This window comes from Marmota marmota, unplaced genomic scaffold, assembly GCF_001458135.2.
Source record: "Marmota marmota marmota unplaced genomic scaffold, marMar, whole genome shotgun sequence".
Classification (NCBI taxonomy): domain Eukaryota; kingdom Metazoa; phylum Chordata; class Mammalia; order Rodentia; family Sciuridae; genus Marmota; species Marmota marmota.
In genome coordinates this window covers 1052794-1074766 of record NW_026000109.1, presented here as the reverse complement: position 1 = coordinate 1074766, position 21973 = coordinate 1052794, and the positions used below count along the sequence as shown (strand labels likewise).

At 39.3% G+C, this 21973-nt stretch overlaps 1 protein-coding gene across 2 annotated transcripts; it reads left to right on the top strand.

Annotated features, from left to right (window-relative positions):
• The first annotated feature begins 10373 nt into the window (after positions 1 to 10373).
• Positions 10374 to 21973, top strand: LOC125611040 (phosducin-like protein 3). Of its 2 annotated transcripts, XM_048784626.1 has the most exons (4): positions 10374 to 10655; positions 10745 to 16560; positions 17835 to 17949; positions 19099 to 21973. In XM_048784626.1, the coding sequence occupies exon 4, from the start codon at positions 20784 to 20786 to the stop codon at positions 21444 to 21446; it is 663 nt and encodes a 220-aa protein (XP_048640583.1). In that variant the 5' UTR covers positions 10374 to 10655; positions 10745 to 16560; positions 17835 to 17949; positions 19099 to 20783; the 3' UTR covers positions 21447 to 21973. The 2 variants fall into 2 exon arrangements, with proteins under 2 accessions (XP_048640583.1, XP_048640582.1); XM_048784625.1 differs by lacking the exon at positions 10745 to 16560.

Sequence of the window (21973 nt, the reverse complement as noted above, 5' to 3'; positions counted from 1 at the left end):
GTTACTAGGTTGCAGACCTTGAAATGATACCAGCACAGTAGTAGTATGTAGGACTATCTAAAACCAAACCCTCTTTTGTGCCCACTTCTTATCTAGTCTGTAAAAGGAGAGGGTAGGACCAAAGAAGCTCCAGGATTCCTAAAAGTTTCATGGCCTGTGATTTTTATTAATTTTCTAAAAAATATGTATATCTTCTTAGCAGACAGATATTTTAAGGTACTGTCTTAGCTTCAATAACTGAACCAGAAACTGCTATCTCTTCATACTCTTAACTCTATGTAGCACTACTTAGTGTAAGCACCATCAAGTAATTACACACAGTGTAATAGTTTCTGAATAATTATTGTTTCAGTAAAATGTTCAAACTTTTTTTAGTAGTGTTTTGGGATTTTCTCTTTTTTCAAATTATCCATTTGAAGGTAGGAAAGGAAAAACCAACCTAAACTTCTGTCAACAGGGGACCAGTTAAGTAGAGTTAGGACCTTCTACAGATATTAAAAGCAGAGATAAATCTGAATGTAATAACATGGGGAAAATTTCTGCATGTATTATTCATTAAAAATAATATGTCACAGGTAAATTTTATGGTATGAGTCCATGTGTGAATGAAAATTTTATTTTTGTACACAAAGAACATATTCTGTAGAAACCTCAGGAAGAAGAAAGATAGTAGGTGGAGAGGCTTTGTAGGTTTTATTTTACAAAAATGTGTGCAGTCTCATATATATATAAACAATAAGAAAAAATGACAAAAGAAGAATTCAATGTTCTAAATCACATTTTCTTTTTTTGTACCAGGGATTAAACCCAGGGGCACTTAATCACTGAGCCACATCCCCAGCCCTTTTTATTTTTTATTTTAAGACAAGGTCTTGCTAAGTTGCTTAGGGCTTTGCTAAATTGCTGAGGCTGGCTTTGAACTTAAATTCCTCCTGCCTCAGCTTCCAGAGCTGCTGGGATTACAGGTGTGTGGCATGGCACGTGGCAAAATCATACATGGAGATTGAAATTCTATCTGTGCAACATTGTTCTGCAATCACCCTTGTATGTAGACCACTTATCTCTTGCCCTTCATCTACCCTCCTTTTTTGTTCCCATTTTTCTTGTCCCTTTCCTCCTAGTTTTCCTTCTTTTTTTCTGACTTCATTTTTCCTTGTTGTATTCCACATTCCATGCTTTTAATTTCCTTCCTCCCTGCGCCCACGCTGGATCCTAGAAAGGTGAAAACCTGCTAGGGTCAACAGATGACATTCACTTGGGGTGGCCAGGCCCGGAGCCGCCCAGAGAGCAGATTTTGACTCTGTGCTCACTGCACCTGAAAGGAACTGGACAACACAGGAAAACATCAATATTCAGAAACTGACCATGGAAATGTAAAATGAAATTCTAATACCCAAACCAAAATTTGATTTATTAAAACATATGCATTTGGCTTTAATGTTGTGGCCACTTATCCTGCTGGGCTGTAGAAGGGAAGAGTGAAACCTGACTGGGCTATTGGATGTGCTGGTAACTTCCAGGTTAGTCAGCAGGGTTAGTGAAAGATGTAAAGTATTGGGGGGGGGCGGTTGCTTATTATGGCTAACAGTCTAGGTCACTGAATCGAATTGAATCAAATTGAACTGAACTGGATTGCAAAAGACAAACCTGAGGTAAAGGCTTTTCATGGATTCACTCAATTTTTGGTGAACATATACCAAATACTACCCAGTACTTAAAATATATTCTCCCTCTGAACAACTGAATGAAGAATTATCTGTACTTTATACATGAAGAAATTGAGGTCCAAAGAAGCTAGGTAACCAATGTCATCAACTGATAAATAAATGCCATCAACTGATAAATAAATGTCTTTATCACTTTAAGCTTTCTCCCAGCCAAATTTAGCAAGGGATCTTTGTGGAATTATTTTGGAGGCTTCTTGAAGCAGCGTGCTTACTTATGGAGTTCCCAGCTAAGTTCTCTGGAGTTAAGTAGCTGCAGAACATCAACTGCTAAGTTGATCAGTGTTCAGATGGCCTCTATTCCACATAAGGAAACTAGAAAAAAAAATGAAGACATTAGAAAATTAACAAGAATTAACAAGCTATAATCAAAAGGAGGATGTCTCTGTTGGTGACTATTTAATGTATATACATGGACCCATTAATTTATGAACAGAAACATCTATACACACATTTTTACATATTTAGTTAATGTTTCCATTGCAATGAGGGAGACTACAAATTTTTTATTTGCAGAAAGAGAAAGATGAGTTTTCTCTACATTTCTGGAATTGGATACCTAGAATTTCAACTCCTGTCTCTCAAATCAAGCTTGTTCCCGGAATATTGTGAAGAAACTTTCGTTTATACAGAAACAAGAAGGTCCAGATGAAGAGGGTGTGAGTGTGTGTGTGTGTAATGTGGTTCTGAAAGGTCTCTAGGTAGTGGGGTTTTGTTTAAACTGGGGTAAACCAGTTTTAATGAGTAGACTCAATTCTTTTGTCTACATCTAATGCATTTTTATTGCATGTAGCAAATAGTAAAGATTCACATTTTGTGATATGTTTTTGAAAAGGCTTTAACCTGAATGGTCTCATTGCTTCCCTCTCCCCATATCTTCCTATCTCCAAACCATAAATAGGGATTAATTGAAAACATTTTCTACTGCTAAGGTAGCAATAGAATTATCGTATGATCTAGTTATCCTAACACTAGGTATATATTCAAAAGAGGGAAATTCAGTACATTGAACAGATATCTGCACTCCTTGTTTATTGCAGCACTGTTCACAATGGTTACGAATATAGAATCAACCAAGGTGTCCATCAATGGATGAATGGAATTTTAAAAATGTGTTATACATACGTAGTAGAGGGTTTTCTTCTTGTTTGTTTGTTTTTATTTTTAGTTTGTTTGTTTTTCTGTACTGGAGGTTGAACCTAAGCACACTCTACCACTGAGATACATCCCCAGTCCTTTTAATTATTATTTTTTTTTAATTTTAAGACAAGTTCTCCCAATGTTACCCAGATTGGTTGCAAACTTCTAATCCTTTTAGTTAAGCCTTCTGAGCAGCTGGGATTAAAAGCAGGAACTACTGTGCCCAGCTCACAATGGAATATTATTTTAGCCATAAAAAATGAAAATCTGTCATTTGCCACAAAATGAATGGAACAGGAGGGCATGATGTTAAGTGAAATAAAGCAGATGCAGCATAACAAACACTGCATTTTCTTGCTCGTGTTTGGAAAAAAAAATGAAGGGGATAGAGCAACATCAGATAACAGTTGTCCAAATACAGTTAAATAGTAAGTTCTAGTGTTCTCAGCATAGCAGGTGACTAGAGTTTACAACCATTTACTATATATTTTATAAAGATGTAAAAGAGAGGGGTTCAAAGTTTCCCCAATTTAATCACTATACATTGAATACATGTATTCAGTTATTAACACTGTACTCCATAAATATGAACACTTGTGTGTCAATTAAAACTTTATAAAGTTTAAAAAAAATATTTTCTACTGTTATTGCTGAAAGGAGGCTTAAAGGGAAAGCCAACTCCCAGATTTTTAGTGTCACGCCAAAACAAGGCATCGGGTATTTAATGTATGGTTCATTTGTACCAGCAGGGGGCACTGCATCTTCTGAGAAAAAGAAGGCTAGGAGCCTGTTTGCTTCTCAGTCACTGGCTGTTGAAATCTAGATGTGTTGGATATAAAGACACCAAAGCAACTCCCACTGTGTGAATACTAGACAACGGTGACTCTCAAAACCATCCCTGCCAGCACAGGCCAGTTTGGCATTTATGTATTTTGTCTAAAGTACAATTTCCACACAGCAAAGCTGAAAAGTCAGCATTCAACTTAGCCAAATTAAGCGTGGCACATAAATTCATATTTAACGTTAAAGTAATCAGCTTTGTGATCAGATCATGAGAGAGTCGCCTTTGACTCACAACTTGTTTCTATCTCGGGGGGGAAAAAAAGTTATGGAAGCCGAATAATGAAAGGTGGGAAAGTTTTGTGTATGATAATTAGTATTTTAAGAAATACTTGGCAAATGGCATGGTGAAATATACTTCCCAGTATAGAGGACAAGAAAAATTCAAATAGGCTTACATAGTTACACAATATAAAGTTTTACAGACCATTAATACTGAAAGTATGAGATTAGAATGTGTAACCAAGGTTATTTATAGAGAATGGTAAGAAAAGAAAGGATTATTTGTCTAGAACTGTTTCTAGCTTATCTGCTTTAAAAGAGAGTGGCTGAGCTGTCCATTTATGATCTCTTCTAACCTAGGATCCCAAAGGTTGTTATAATCCTTAATCCTTTAGTGCCACCTATGGTCCCAAATTAGAAAGTGTTAGTTTAAAACAAATTCTAAATACTGCAAAATCTCCTGGCCTAAAATTAGCATCTTCGTCACTCATTTACATTTTGCCTTTTGGGTTTAAGTAAATGAACTGGATAACTTTCCAGAAGGCAATTTGGCAATGTATATTATGAGATTTTAAAAAGTTTAAACTCTTTAACCCAGTAACTCTATGTCTTGGAAGTCAGAAGAGACAAATACACTGGAAGAGATCATTGTATTTTGCATATACACTAACCCAAAACAATGACACGAAGTCCTTAGTTTGCAGAGAAAACACAAGTTACCAGAAGGAAAATCCTTTGTCTTTCTAAAATATCACCTCCCTTGTGCTCACCTCCTGATCTGCATCTCTCTTAATTGCTGTAGAGGGGAGTCCTCTCTTCACCTCTTCTTTGGAGCCTACTCCCCAACCTTGTCTTCTCAAGAACTGTAAACCAGCCACTCTTCCTTGTCTTCTCTTTTATATATATTCAACCTCTCCTCTCATGCCAATGTTTTTCACCATCATTAAAGCATTCTCAGTGAGTGGTGTTTTAAATAAAATATTAGAAGAATCCCTCACTCGGGCTGGGGTTGTGGCTCAGTTGTAGTCTGACTTGTGGCTCCACGATTCTACCAAAACAACTTTCTCTAAAGTCACTAATGATCTCTGTGTTGCTGAATTCATAGATTTTTTTTTTCATTACTAATTGTAATGTCTCAGCAGTAGTCAATACTCACTCTCCTTGGTTTCCCCTCTTCTCTAGCTAAGCCTCTATTTTTTCTGCTTCTCACCTTCTTCTTTTTGGATTGAACTGGATACCCCAGTTCAATCTGGGGCCCTCTTCTCACTCTCCAATCTTTCCCCCAGAAATTTTTCCATAGCTATGGTTTCAATTACCAGCAATATGTAAGTAATTCACAAACTCTTAATTTCTAGCCCACTGCTTTGGTCTGAACTCCAGGAGCATGCAAACTTACACACACACACACACACACACACACACACACACACACACACTCACACGGGCCTTCTGACTTCAGAGCTAGATGGCATCTCAATCTCTACTTAACCAAAACCCAATTTTTGACCTCCCCTTCCAAATATACTCCCTGGGTTCTCTCTTTCACTTCTATAAATGGCCTCAACACCCACCTACTGATGCAAGCCAAATCCAAAACATCCTTCTTAATGTCTCCCCCTCCTCATGGTGCTTTTCATCATCCTCAAGCCCTGTTGATTTTCCCAACTGTATGTCACTCCCCAAAACTCCCTTATTTCCAAAATCCCATTTGCTCATTCCAGACTTATGAATAAGCCATTTACCACCGCTCAGGGACTTGTGTGTATCCTTTCTTCTTTTCCTCTCCCTCTCAAATCCTTCTCTCCATATTCACCATAACATTGATCCAGGTCACTATTATCTGCTGAAATATACTTATAGTTTTTAATAGTGTTAATAGTTTTATTTCTTCTTCCCAATCTATATACGATTTATTTACTTTCTAGGATAAATGCACTTGAAAAAACTTTCAATACAAACTGAGTAGGGATATTGAGGAGGGTATCTTTGCCTAGATTCTGATTTTAGGGGAAAAACATTTATTTTCTCACCACTAAGTAAGACTTTAGCTGTAGTTTCTTACAGGTGTTCTTCACAGAGTGAAGAAATTTTTCCTTACTAGTTTGCTAACAGTTCTCATTATGAATGTGTGTTGGATATAGCCAAATGTTTTTATCTTATCAACTGATTGAATAATGACTTTTCTTCTTTAGCCTGTTGATGTGGTAGATTGCAATAACTATTTTTCAAATGCTAAAACAGACTTCCACACTTGAAATAAATCCCACTTGATTGTGATGTATAATTTGCTAAACAGGGCTGTAGTATATGCATGTGTTAATATCTTGTTAAAGATTTTTTGCAGCCTTTGTTCAGGAGAGAAACCAGGATATAGTTTTTTCTTTTCTCTTGTGTCTTTGATTCTGGTAATGCTGGCCTCATAGGATGAGTTAGGATGTGTTCTCTCAGCTTCTATTTTCTGGAAAGAATTATATACAATCAGATCAGTATTATTTATTTAAATGTTTGGTAGAATCCACACACGAACCCACCAGGCAGGCCTGATGCTTTACTTTTTGAGAAGCTGTTAACTATTGATTTGATTCTTTAATAGACAGGTCTATTCAGATCACCTGTTTCCTCTTGTGCAAGTACTGATAGTTTGTGTCTTTTCAGGAAATTGGTCCATTGCATCTAAGATTCCAAATTGTGGTCATAGAGTTGTTCATGGTATTATTTTATTATCATTTAAAAACAAAGAGGATTGGTATTAATGAATTCTGTTTTTTTTTCTAATATTGTCAACTTAATTCTCAATGCAACAATGTTGGGAATTGGGGCCTAATAGGTGATTAGGTCATGAGGACTCTGCCCTCATGGATGTATTAGTGTCATTCTCACATGACTGGGTTAGTTGCAACAATGGGCTTGTTATAGAAGCAAGTCTGGCCCTCTCTTGCTTTCCTGTTCACTCTTTTACTGTCTTGCCCTTCCACCTTCCACCATGGGATGACACAACTCTAAGGCCTTCATTAGATGTGGGACAATTGACTTTGGATTTCCTAGCCTAAAGAACTATAAAATAAATTTATTTCCTTTATAAGTCACCAAGTCTGTGATATTTTGTTATAGCAACACAAAGCAGCCGAAGAGCCAACAAGCAGTGGCAGTAGTTATATCCAGTTTCATGAGAGACAGAGAGAGAGAGAGAGAGAGAGAGAGAGCCCTTTCTACTAGACCAATAAATAGGCTCCACTTTTGTCATCCAGCCTAGGACCTGTTGTGAGGTGGGTGAGGACAGAGGCTCTTAACATCTTAGAATGAGTTTCCCTTGAGGTAGACAGATTGGATGTTTAGTCCATTCTCTTTTCCCTAGTAAACATAATATAAGGCAAAAAGATCCATATAGTTGGTTATCACCACTCCCCCGAATTCAACTGTATGCCACTCTCCAAAACTCCCTTATTTCCAAAGTTCCATTTTGCTTATTTCAGACTCCTGAATAAGCCATTTATCACTGCTCAGGGACTTTTGTGTATCCTTTCTTCAAGAAATTTCCTCCTCCTCCATACAGATGAATGACCAACTGCTCATAGCTCTACCCACTGGAGAGATGTCCCTTCATCATTTGTTGTCAAGGTTATCACTCAGTGTGACTGTAGTATGGCAACTTTTTTTTTGTTAACCTTAAAATATTGAGTTGACTCCTCTGTGAAACAAACCTTTGTTTCTACCTCTTCTCTCATTTAATCATGAGAAATCTCTATTATGCCATAAGGATAAAAGTGGGGAGAAGCTACAATGCGACCGAGGTAGGCAATGTGGAATTCTGTGTCCCCTGTCCATGTAATTCTTTGTGAATTCTGGACCTGTTTGGATATGCTCTACATGTACCATAGCATTGTTGGTTAGGCTGCAATTGTACCTGCTTGACCCCATGACTCATGGTCTGGCGATCTGCATCTTATGTCACTTATCATCCCATGGCAGACACTCAGCCTCTTCCATTGCTTCTTTACAAACATCAAGTAGTTCTCTCACAAAACTGGATGTAGCTACTGCCACTGATTATTGGCTCTTAGTCTTGTGTTGCTATAACAGAATATCAGAGATTGGATGACCTATAAAGGAATTTATAAATATTTCCTTATAAATGATTTATATGTAGTTCTTCAGAAACTAGGAGAAGCCACAATGTGTCTCATTCTAGGGACCCAATGCAGCATTTGAATCCACAATGGATACTTCTAGTATCATAGGATCCACCAAGTCACATGGCGCCCATAGTAGAGAAGCCAGTATCACATTTTTGATCTTATACCAAGAAACCTTTTTTTTTTGTCATCTCCACAGACCATAAAATGTGTTAAAAACTTTATTGATGTGACAATGGATTTATGTGAAACATCTTCCAACATATTGGCATGTCTTTGTCTTAGTGAGCAATCCAGAATACTTGCTACTTCCTGTATACTAGTTCAATTAGCATGGATGCCATTGATGTGTGTGACAAATATGATATTCTGTGTAATAGCAACAGGATCAATGATGGCCTTGAAGACTATATTAAAGGCTTAAGATAACTCTGGAACACCTGCATGGACACACACTGCTTTCCTTCCAGTGTAAAAACAAGTTGTTTTTAATTGTCATTACTGACATAGATTGAGATAAATATATTAAGCAAATCAATAGCTGTATGCCTAGTGCCAGAGAATGTGTTGATCTTTTGCAATGAAGATATCAAATGTGGCAGATTGGCTATGAGTGGTTCTACCACTGACTTAAGATAATGGTCCACAAACATTGAATCACCTACTTTTGCAGTGGCCACACAGGTGCACACAGGCGATTCAAATGGTGATATTATAAGTACAACAATGTATTCTTTCTATAAGATTTTGATAGGAATGCTGATCTCTACAATTCTCCTTGGGATAAAGCATTACTTCTGGTTTACTGTCTTAGCAAGAAGATGGGTGGACAATCAATCTCAGGAGGTTTTACTTGGCCCTTTCTTCTATAATGGCTCTGGTTCCACAAGTTATGAAAGTAATGTGAGAGTTTTGCAAACTCATAAGAAAACTTATCAAGATTATAAACTTGAGGAAAATGTTGGTGAAATATTTACCGTATTTACTTGCTATGGCATTCCTCAAGAGAAAGCTCTCGTGTGTCAGTGGGGTCTGGATTGATAAGCTGAGATAGATTCCTAAAACTTGCTTGTATCACAATTTTATAAGGATATCTGCTCTCCAGCTCTTGATCTTTTTCATTATGTGAGTTGGCTACACTTGGCATACTTTTTGACCACCCCCTGCGTCTTATTCCTAGGAATGCACTTTCACCCCTTACACATAACCACAGGCTCCTGGTTACCATTCTGATCTTGTTGCTCATTCTTGTCTCCACTTTGCCAGGACACTACCCTTCTAAACTGCTGTCATCCTTATTGAGTAAGGTCCTATGGCTGTATCTCCTATGTCAGCCCAGACCCTTATCGGGCATCCAGCACTGAGCTTCTTAAAGGAACTAATGCCCCTGTGTGAGTACATTCTACATTGCCTTAAAGAAAAGACCATCCTCCGGGAAATTGCCAGAGAAAATAAACAAATAGTGGATTGTCTGGGATCCCACAATAAATTTATTCTAAATTGCTCTTCTCCCTAAGCCTGGTGATCTTTCTTTTAATATTCTTCCAAGGCAGTTCCATCACTTCAACCTATTTTATTTCAAGACTTTTTATCTGGACCATGACATTAAATCCAGATTCATGAAATTCTATTTCCTTGGCAATAAATCTCCTCCATTCAAGCTTATAGTCAGCCCATTTCACACCACCATCCAATGTCTTTAAATTCTAATTTACACAGAGAGAAATTGAGGTAACATTAGTGGGAGTGGATACTAATGGTGTGGGAGAATGGTGGAAGGAAGATAAACTTGAATCAGGACGAATGTATTGATATGAATTTGAGGTAGAATAGAAGAATAAGTAGAAAGGAGACATGTGGGGAAAACAAGAGTGGCCATGATTTATGTCCAGACTTAAAGTCCAGATTGGAATTCCACTTTCGATATGCTTTGATCACAAACAGCACTATTAAATTGACTATTAGACCTTGTCCACAGTTCCATAAATAACCTCTCTTCTGATCTGGACCTAAAGAAAAACAGGTCTGAGAATGTTTTGGCTCAGCAAATAGATTTTTCTGTGATTTATACTTTTAGGATCTGATTACTTCATGCATATGTCACACTCTTGATAAAACCCTCAATGTTACACACGTAGCACTGTTTGGATCCACCAGCCAGGATGATGAGACCCCCACATGGGAAAATTGGTAAATATTTTTCATCAAAAACAAGGAAGAAAGAAAACAGTCCCTAGTAGGTAATGATTAACATGTCAAGTCACCAACATAAGGGAGAGGACTAAAAATATCCTCTTAGATCATATCCCGTCACTGAAGATTTTACACATATAAACATGGCTTGCTAAGGTGAAGCCAGCACGTTCCTCTCCGATGCCTGCACTCCACCATGTCTCAGAGTGTGCACTTCTTGCTTTCTCTTCACAAAATCAGTCTATGCCTCACTCGGACCCATCCCTAATTCTTTTCTGCAATGATGTCCAGGACCTTCATGGCATGAGTTGAGGTCCCTTTTGGTTGATCTCCTTAGGACCCCAGTTCTGGTGACATCTCTTCAGCAACCCAGATGGGACTGTAAACAGAGGCACTGACTTTGGTAAGTTTAAGGGGATACTTTCCTTTTCTCTTAGCTTCTGCCTTTGGGTTGCATGCCACTTCCTGAAAAACCTCTGCTCTTTCCTCCAGGCGCTCCAATATCCCAAGGAAATGAGAGCCTCTTTATAAAGCCACCGAAGTTAAGAGGCACTTGCAGCCTTTGACTGAAACCAAATTGAAAACAGGTGTCAGGGGAATGCCCCAGGGATTGAGGCCACCTCATAGAAAACCCTTCAGGACAACCTAAGCTGCTCCTGGGAGATGGGACTAAGGAGCCTGTCTGTGGGACATCAATGAAGGACCTGATCCACCAACACCCTAACAATTTTCTTTGTCTCCCCAGACATGATAACATTCCCATGACCCATGTTGAGGGAACCGGTTCTGATCTAGTAAGTCAAAAAAGCTGACTCCATAAAGCAGCACAGTTTGGATTGAAAACACTCACACAATGGCTGTTCCTCTGGCTCATTTTCTTTTACGTTCTTTCTCATATAATACGGAAGACTTTGTCTCTAATCTGCCACCTTTTCCTTCTCTCCCTTCCTTCTGCTCTCGGTGGGAGCTCATGTTTCACCCTCCCTCTAAGCCACTGCCAATAAATCTTACTTTCTCAAGGGAGGCTCCTTCTCCTCTTTTCACTTTGAGCACCCAGCCAGATCCTCCACTGTACTTTCGTTTTCTTTTCGAACAGCACCTGGGGTGTGGAGCCACCAAGATTTTAAGTCGCTTCTTTGACATTCCTTATAGAATATAGCCCTGAAGGGAAACACCCTGTTTGCCTGGAGTCTGAGGATTTCTGGAGATGATATCCTCCTTATTGGCATCATTTAATTGACCAAGTCACTGCCCCTTCTCTGGGATCACAATGGCTCTTTTAAGGCATACCTTTTAAGGCATGTCTGTTCACTATCCCCACAAATAGAGGGCAGGGACTCCAGGGGATTCCCTTGCTGTTGGACAGGATACTGCACTTCTGTCCTGGTAAAATTTACTCTCTTTATTTTTTTCCTGTCTGAACTGAGATCCAGTTCTAAAACATTCCCACATCCTCTGAAAAAAATCTTTACAAGAAGTTTGTGTCATTTCTATTCTTAAAGAAATTAGTTCAAAAGCCCATGTGGGTGAGATTAGATTTTGAGAGTTTACTTTCCATAAAAATCTAAAAACTTGACCACTGTGTTTGCCTAACTTTGCTTTTCATAACTACCATAAGGAGACACAGCTTCTTCTGCGTACTTCAGGTAAGGAGATGAAACTTCCCCATGTGCTGGAAGGACCTCTCTGTGCACACCTGGAGAAAAGTTGCTGACTGAGGTGGGGAACCTGCTGGTTGGTAGATGGCAACAGCAGAGAGGCTAACAGGGCCTCATGGGGACAGGAACTTAGTAGTGTTGGAGAACCCTGGAGTCTTAACCTTTCATGTCTTTATTTATTTTTCTTTTCCTTTAGATCTATACCAGCGGGTTCACAAGTGTCTCATTCAGCTATGGGTAACTCAAAATCTAAACCTGTAAATTCACCCTTTGGTCATACATTAAACAACTGGAATCTCTTTAAGGCAGAAGACTTAAGGGAAAAAAAGTGATTTTTTTTTCCCTGTAATGGGGCTTGGCCTCAACATAAACTTTCTTGATATAAAATGGAAAAATATGGCCCCCAAATGGGACTTTATATTTTAATACTATCCGTCAGTTGTATATATTTTGTAGGCATGAAGGAAAATTGACTGAAATCCCTTAACAAACAGCTTTCATGTCTCTTTTTCAAGATCCAAAATTGAGAGAGGACTGTGATCTTTGTTTTATGTTCATGTGCCCCTAAAATTTTCTGGTGAGGAGGATCCTATAGAGGATGTATTGTTAAGTCCCCCACGTAGGCCTTATAATAAGAACATTCTGTCTGGGGGAGCTGAATTCCATAGAATCTTCTCTTGCAGCCCTTCTTAAATCCCTCACTTCCTACATACCAGCCCTTATATCCTCCTCTTCCAGAGAAACCCAGCATGGCTAGAATAATTCAAAGGGGGATTTCATATCACCCTGATCAACCTGGAAATAGGCATTTTCTCAGAGTGCTGGCAAGAGGCATCTGTGTCCCTTTTTCCATGTCTGATATAGCACAAAATAGCAAAGGTCAGAATGATTTTCTGAAGACCCCAGTAAGTTTATTGATGAATTTAAGGGTTTGACTATTACTTATAATTTAACCTGGACCCATCTCCATGTTTTCCTTTCTGCCTGTTGCACTCCTGAAGAGTCACATCTGGGCAGTAGCACAGCCAATAGAAACAAAGTCCACACTAGGGATCAAACTAATCCCAAGTCCAAACCTGAATTGAAATCAAGTAGGAAGCGAAGACTTACAAAAACAAAATTACATGATTACTTGTTGGAGGAAATAAGATGTCCTACCAGCAAAACTGCCTATAAATTATGATAAGATCAGGGAAATAACACAGGTTAGATGAAAATCCTGCCTTGTTCTTAAGCAGATTCACTGAGATATTGAGGAAGTACACTAATATTGTTCCAAATGCTTGTGAAGGACAGGTTTTACCAGGTACCTACCTTTTCAGCCAGTTGGCTCCAGACATTAGAAAGAAACTACAAAAACAAATCATGGAGCCACAAACTCCCATGAATTGGCTCTTAGATTTGGCCTCTGGAGTTTTCAACAATAAAGACAAACTTCAAGGAAATATACAGGGTCCAGGGGAGGAGATTGAGAGCCAGAGAACAAGCTTTGGCTCAGGAAGGGACCTCCTGCCCAGGTAAATAAAACACCTGCACCTTCAGGAGATACCTGGGGCTTCTTTTAACCAAAAAAAAAAAAAAAAAGCTGGTTATAACAGGTCTACCAGTTCCACATTGTGGAAAGGCAGTGTATTGGGGAAGAGTACTGATATAAAGGTCCTAAGTAATCAGGGTGTTGGCCCTCCACAAAAAGGGAAATCACTGCTGGAGAGAACATCCCATCTTGGAAGGAAGGAAGAGTCATTAGCTTCAGGGAAGGATGCCCATGAGAACTGAAGATGCCCAAGGCCTTCCACTAGGACCTTTTGGTCAGCTACAAATAACATTCCAGGAGGTAACTCTTGACATAGCAGGTACGATTATTAACTCTCTCTTGGACTTGGGTTATTTTATCTACCTTGATTAAACCTCTAGGGCCCCTTTCTAATAAAACTATACTATTACTGGTGTTGATGGAACAATTAAGGCCAAAAGAATTATAAAATCCATAATGTATATAGATTGGGAGAATTAATTTTTATTCAGGCCTTCCTGATCCTCCTAGAATGTCCCACTCCTGGGTTGGAAAGAGATGTGTTTTGACCTCTTTAGGGGCGACTCTTCATGTGTTGCCAAGATAACCTTTTTAGAAGCATTAATAATATCAAAGAAACTCGAAAATATAACTGGAAAGGTTTTAGTTCAAGGAAACCCTTAGGTCTGCGATGTTGAAATACCAGGAAAGGCAATCAGTATTCAACCTGTCTCTATTTCTTTAAGACCCCAAAGTTCATCCCCACAAAGGACAATATCCTGTTAAGCCAGAGGCACATCAGGACCTCCACCCTCTGAATTCTAAATTTCTTCAACATGGTTAGTCACTCTGTAATACCCCTATTTTCCCAGTTTTGAAGCCTACTGGAGAATATTGGATCGTCCAAAATTCACAGATCATTAATGAAGCTGTAATTTCACTCCATCCTAATATCTCTATACTATCCTGACTCAAATACCAGTGGATCCACACGGTTCACTCTTTGTGACCTTATGGATGCTTTCTTTTGCATCCTGATTCACAGTATGTGTTTGTCTTTAAATGGACTGATCCTGACACTATAAAAACTATCCAGTGCACTCGGACCCTGCTACCGAGGGATGTAGAGACAGCTCTCTCTTACTTAAAATGCTTTGGCTAAAGAGTTAAGATAGCTAACTCTGGGAAATGGAGCTTTACTCTAATATGTGTATGATCTCCTTATCTGCAGCCCCTCAAAGCTAGAATCCATAATAATTCTATTAAAGTTTTTTGTTTTCTAGAAGCCACAAGGTACTGAGTGTTTTCACCAAGAACTCAGATTCTCCAACAAAAGGTAAAATATTTAAGCCATGTTTTTACCCCAATGGAAGGAACTCTCTTCCCTGAGAGAAAAGAGGACTTACTAGACCAAGAGACATTTTCGAGTGATGGCTGGGTTTTGCAATGGATGGATGTCATGGATGCCCAAAATGGATGGTTTTGCCATCTGGATCCCCTGTTTGGGGCTCATAGCCAAACCACTCTATGAAGCTACACAGGGGCCCTTGGGTTGGATAGAAAACAAGAGATTTTTCTAAAACTTAAGAACTTACTATTATTTGTCCCAGCCATGGGAATTCCAGATTTAGACAAGCCATTCACCTTATATGTAGCTAAAAGACAAAGTATGGCTCTGGGGTCCTCACTTAAAAACTCCGATGATCTTCCATGACCTGTGGCTTACTTTTCTGAACAAATTCTATATTATGCAGATGGCCTAGATGCCTGGGAGCTATAGCTGCCATAGCCCTTCTGGTTGAGGAAGCTACTGAACTAACTTTAGGACATTCATTGGAGGTCCTAGCCCCTCCTAGATTCGAAGTGTCCTCAAAATTAAAAGACATCGATGGTTAACTGGAGGACAAAGATCTGAATATCAAGGCCTCTTGCCGGAATTGCCAGAAATCACTGTCAATTTCTGTCAAACTGAATTAGCAACTTTGTTCTTGATCCCAGAGGGAGAAAGAAATTTGCTTCATTCCTGTGTAGAAACTACAAAACAGGTTTATTCTAGAAGACCTGTTCTTTAAGGACAGCCTCGAACTAACCCTGATGTAAAAAATGGCTTATGATGGAAGCAGCTAGAAAAAAGAAGGAACCTGAAAAGCAGATTATGGAGTAGTCAGCCTCCAGGAAGTACCTGAAGCAAAGCCACTCCCTCCAAATACCTCCGTGCAGAAGACTGAAGTAATACCCTTTACCCAAGCTTTATAACTGGGAAAAGATAACCAAGTTAACATATAAATAGACTCAAGATATGCTTTGTTAGTATCCATGCCCCTGCTACTATATGGAAAGAAAGGGGACTTTTAACAGGGAAAAACTCCCCAATCAAATGTGGGCCTGAAATGTTCTTTCTCCTGGAAGCAGTCTGGCTGCCTGCTCAGGGGGCTGTGATACCTTGCAGGTGACATCAAAAGGGCAGTTCTCCTATAATTTAGAGAAATTAATTGGCAGATCAAAGTGCTAGACATGTAGCACTCCAAGATGCTTTAGAAATGGCCCTGATGCCCCCGATCCCAAATTGAGTCCATTTTTTCCCCAAAATTGAGGAAGAACAGGCAAGTCAATGAGGACATAAATCAACAGAAAGTGGCTGGTTGAGTGCAGGAGGGAAACTACAAAGTTTTACTGCCCCAAGCTGATCAGTGGAAATCTATTAAACGTATCCATGACTGTCATTTGGGGAGAAGTGTACTAACTATTTTAGTCATCTATGCCTTCAGGGAAAGGGGCCTGGAGTCTACTGTTTGAAAAAAAATCACAAAAGCTTGCCCCTCTGTCTTCATAATAACCTAGGGTGGGGTGGGGTGGAGGGACACAGAGCCACCACCTTGACTTACCTCAATACAACAATGAGTCACATTCCCTGGAGAAAACTGGCAGCTGGACTCAAGTCATATATAAATCTCTTAGTTTTGCTGACACTTTTAATGGGCAGATAAAAGCATATCCCTCCAGAACTAGAAAAGTCCCAAATGTTAAGGCTTTGTTAAAGCAAATCATTCCTAGGTGTGAACATCTTTCATCACCTCAAAGTGATAATGGACTTTCTTTTGTCTCCCAGGTAACACAGGTGGTCTTACGAGCTGAAGGTATAATTTATTATCTTCTTACCTCCCACCATTCTCAGTCATCAGGAACAGCTGAAAGGGCTAATCTACACATTAAAACAACCCAAGCAAAATTGTGCCAAGAAACTTGAGAGCTTTGCTTAAATCTGTTACCTGTTGCTTTGTTAAGAATTAAAATTGCTCCTAAGACTTTTCTCTAACTAAGCCTTTGTGAAATACTGTATGGCAGGTCTTCACTGCAGATCCACTAAGAGATTATAAGATATTTTAAATAATATTAAATATGTAGTTAACTTAGGCCATCTACAAAAATCCTTAACATAATATGGTAACCAAATTGTTCTGGCTCCTGATACTGTAATCTATATCATAAAGGAAAAACTGGGGACCATGTCTTCCTTAAGACCTAGAAGAGGGACTGTCCCTCAGATCAGTCTTCCAAGATGAAAAGGTCTTTATCAAGTTATTTTAAGCACACTTGTGGCAGATAAAAGACAAGGACATACTTATAAGATTCATGTGTCCAGGGGAGCCTTATTTCATCCTGAGTCTTCCTAGAACCTGGAACCAATCAAAGACCCTGTTTCTTACTCCTATGAGCCTTTGGAAGACTTAAAGATCTTTCTCTAGAAAAAAAACAAAAAAAAACAACAACAGCAGCAACAAAGAGCTAACCCTTTTTGAGGTTATGAGTCTTACCTGACATTAATACTCTGTTTATATTTTTTTCTTGTTTTCTCTTTAGGTATAATTTTATATACTAGACAAATAGCACCCTGCTTAGCTCTTTTGATTTTTTCATTTGTGGGTTTTCTTTTGGGAACTATCCTCCTATTTTTATATATATTTATTTTTTAGTTGTAGTTGGACACAATACTTTTATTTTACTTATTTATTTGTATGTGGTGCTGAGGATCAAACCCAGGGCCTCGCACATGCTAGGCAAGCACTCTACCACTGAATCACAACCCCAGTCTTATTCTCTAATTTTTAAGTGCTTATCCTACTAATACTCAATTGTATCTAAGCTAAATCCTTATGTATACTATTACAGGATTACTATTACCTCCAACACTAGGAATTTCTGTCCTCATTGTTTGGGGAGGAACTCTTTATCTATCTCAACTTATGCCATATATAGGAATTTGCTTAGGTCCCTTGTATTACTCAGGTTTTTTACTGTTTGTATTACTCAGATACTCAATTTAATATGTACATCCCCAGGAACTTCAATAAGATAATGTATACATAAAGTCATTATATATGCTGCTAATTTGTTTTATTCCCTTTTCCAGTGAAGAGTCAAACTCCTTCCTTGACTGGGTCCAAAACTGTGCTAAAGAAATTAACAAGGATAATTGCTGGATTTGTGGCCTGTAATCTATCCTGTAGTTCTTCATGGTTACCTTGGTGGGTATCTCCTTTATAATAATTAGATTAGACTTCAAATACTCATAAAAGAACAATGGGCAGAGTCCTCCATTTTATCCATTCCCATAGAAGCTAATGTATCTAAATGACTAAAAATACAAACTTTTCACCTAAAAAGTCATGGGAAATTTTTCTCAGAGACAGAAGCTCAGATGTGGATGTATGTGAAGCCTGAATTAGCTGAATTTCCTGTTATACATAAATTAGAGAAAACAAGCATAACAATTTAGAAGGTTTCTTTTAGATATGAAGTGGTTATATCTGGCTTGCTCCTACTGTAGGAAAACTTAATCAAATGGCTTCTGTCTGCTGAGAACAAAAACCACTATTCATTGGCTCATTAGGGAAACACAACTCAAAATTTGGGTTGAATACCTTTAGAAAACTATATTACCATACTCCTAAAAGAAATGGATTGGTTTACAACAGATCAAACATGGAGGTCAGGAATAAGAAGGCCAGCCCCAGATAACTCCTGAAAGCTTTGTGGTACTAATTTGTGGCCCTGCTTGCCACCCAGTTGGTTGGGAAAATATACACTAGGATATTCTTAGGCACAGTATGAAGGCTTTAGATGAGCCAGTCAATCTTCCTGTTTTGCAAAAATAGGCAGATGCTTTCTGTTTTCCATTGATAGGATCATCTGGCCTCCATCTTTGTCCCATAAGTAAGATTAAGAGGATTTTATATGGCATACTGAATCTCTTAATGAATATACACAAAAAGCTTTACATGATAACTATCCAAGGTATTTCATAATTAAATTCTGAGGTAATAAGGATAAGAAAGGCCATTCTACAAATTAGAATGGCTCTTGACATCTTAACAGTGGCAGGAGGTGAAACCTGTGCCCCTATGGAAGTAGTGTGTGACGTGTGTGCTCCTGGTAACTCTGGCAGTGCTGCTTTATTGCCTTCCTGGTGTGTGCTCACAGACCAGTGCTGTCTGATCCTGCCAGAGCTTTGATGATTTACCATGCTCCTTGCTTTCTGGAGCCCCCTGGTGGAGGAAAATCCTTTTCTTCCTACCTCTTATATTAGGTATTGGGATATTGGTTTGCTGTTTCATATTATTGCTGTGCAAAGCTGCATGGACTAATGCCTCCAATGCCTGTGCCTTCTTTTCCAGAACATCAAAAGTTGAGTCATCAGACAACAGAACCTGGCAATCCCAGGGTTAGATCAGTCAGGTTGAGACTTCTGGTCTCTAGCTGGGTAGGGCCACTGCCCGCCCCTTGTCAGCTGGAAGACATTTCAGAAGACGGATATTCAACCTTCATCTTCCCTTAAGAATAAGGGATCAAAGTCTCATTTGGAGAAAATGAGGTAGGATAGAAGACAAAATGGTAGTTAGAAAGGAGACATTTGGGGCCAAACAAGAGTGGCCATGATTTACCAGACTTAAAGTCCAGGTTTCCACATGCTTTGATCACAAACAGCCCTATTAAATCAATTGCCAGACCTTGTCCACAGTTCCATAAATAACCTCTCTTCTGAACTGGAGCTAAAGAAAACATGTCTGAGAATTCTTTGGCTCGACAAATATATTTTTCTGTGATTGATACTTTTAGGATCTGATTACTTCATCCATGTGTCAATTTCTTGATAAAACCCTCAATGTGAGGCTGGGGGTGTGGCTCAGTGGTAGAGCACTCACCTCGCACATGTGGAGCCCTGGGTTCAATCCTCAGCACCACATAAAAATAAATAAATAAAATAAAGGTATTGTGTTCAACTACAATTCAAAAATATTTTTTTAAAAACCCTCAATGTTACACATGTAGCACTGTTTAGATCCATAAGCCAGGATGATGAGATCCCCACATGAGAAAATCGGTAAAGATTTTCATCAAAAACAAAGAAGACTTCAAAAAATACAACAAAAAAGATCTAAAAAAAAAATACAACACCTAGTAGATAACAGTTAACATGTCAAGTCACCAACATAAGGGAGAGAACTAAAAATACCCTCTTTGATCATGTCTCTCTGCTGAAGATTTTACACATATAAACATGCCTTGCTAAGGTGAAGCCAGCACATGCCTCTCCAAATCCTGCACTCCACCGTGTCTCTGTGTATGCACTTCTTGCTTTCTCTTCACAAAATCAGTCCTTGCCTCCCTTGGACCAATCCTTACATTCCTTTCTGCAAAAATGTTCAGGACCTCGCCACCTGAGTTGAGATCTATCTCCCTTTTGGGGGATGTCTCCAGGACCCCAGTCCTGGTGACAGGTTCACTAAGCAGAGATACTACATTTAAGGTGGTAATTCAGGAAATTAGGAAAGGCCTAATAGTTTTCTGTTGTTGTATCATGTTTCTTTCTTTTTACTTTGTTTTGTTTTGCTTTTTGGTCAGCTGAAACTTGGAACCAAAGGTGGCCCACTATAAGAGCCTTGTTAAAACATTCAGGACAGGATTCAGAGTCTAAGGGAGATCTGAATATTAGCTTGGGTTTGACTTATTCGCACTAAGAGGGCCTTCCACCAATACCCTGAGCAACAATTTGTGAAGGGAACCCTGTCATTGTTGAAGGACTCTGTGATCACTCTTCTCTCTGGGGCAGACCTGGCAACAGGAACTGCAGGAACTGAATTGGAAAACGTAAATGAAATTGGAGCAATTGAATCCCATGGTGACAGGAGCCAAATGGATTCATTCAACCACCAAGGGCAAGATGGGCATGATTATCAGAATAGAGAGCAGATTCAAAGCAGCAATCAGAATAGTGTGGGCGGAAGAGAGCTAGGGCGTGGCGGGGCTGGCTGGCCTGGGCATTCAGAGACAAGATGCAGGACCCCAAAGCAGACGCTGAATGGAATGGCATCTTACGCAAAAAGGGCATCCTGCCCTCGAAGGAAAGCCTGAAAGGATTGGACTAGGAAGCGCGCGAATCCTCCAGCAGTCAGTGGTGAAAACATACGAAGACATGACTCTGGAGGAGCTGGAGGAGAATGAAGATGAATTCAACAAGGAGGATGAGCGGGCCATTGAGGTGTACAGGCAACAAAGACTGGCTGAGTGGAAAGCGACCCAGCTGAAGAACAAATTTGGAGAAGTTTTAGAGATCTCAGGCAAGGATTCTGTTCAAGAAGTTACAAAAGCCAGTGAGGGCTTGTGGGTAGTCTTGCACTTTTACAAACAAGGGATTCCTCTCTGTGCCCTGATAAACCAACACCTGAGTGGACTTGCCAGGAAGTTTCCTGATGTCAAATTTGTCAAAGCCATTTCAACCACCTGCATACCCAACTATTCTGATAGGAACCTGCCCACAGTGTTTATTTACCTGGAAGGTGACATCAAGGCTCAGTTCATTGGTCCTCAGGTGTTTGGTGGCATGAAGCTGAGGAGAGATGAGCTGGAGTGGAAACTGTCCGAGTCTGGAGCAGTCAAGACAGACCTGGAGGAAAAACCCAGGAAGCCCATTGAAGACACGCTGCTATCCTCAGTGCTCGGTCCCCATAAGGAGGGACAGTGACTCTGAGGGAGACTAAAGCCGCAGCTGACATAATTTGCTGAACTTTCTTGATGTGACAAATCAACTGAATTTTTTTTTTTTTTTTTTTTTTTTTTTAAGAAAAAAGAGCTGGGCCTGGGCCTGAGGCGCCAGGTCCTAGGGCCGGAGGGGTGGCCTGAGCCAGGAGCTGGGGGAGGCTGGCGACCTGGGAGGCCCCTCTGAGAATGGAAGAAAGGAGAAGGAGCAAGCAGGAAGGAGCCTTTGGTTTTAAGCGTTTTTATGAGTATATTTCCTATCGTGTACATTTTAGAAATAATCATTGCTGGGAATCCTATTCAATTTCTTGGAACTCTTTTTTAAAAAAATTAATAATACTTTCTTTATAAAAAAGTCAGGACTTGTTACTGGCATGACAGAGATGTCTGTTTTCCCACTTGCATTTTAAGTAAGCCATAAAGCTGTGTGTTCTCTATTTTTTGATGTGTAATTAGTAAAAGGGATATGAGTTTTTTAAAAAATCGTGAATGTTATAGTGAAAAAACCACGAA

What these genes read in the sequence shown, in the direction of transcription:
- LOC125611040 (XM_048784625.1), top strand. Translation starts at nt 20,784, where the DNA reads ATGGAATGGCATCTTACGCAAAAAGGGCATCCTGCCCTCGAAGGAAAG.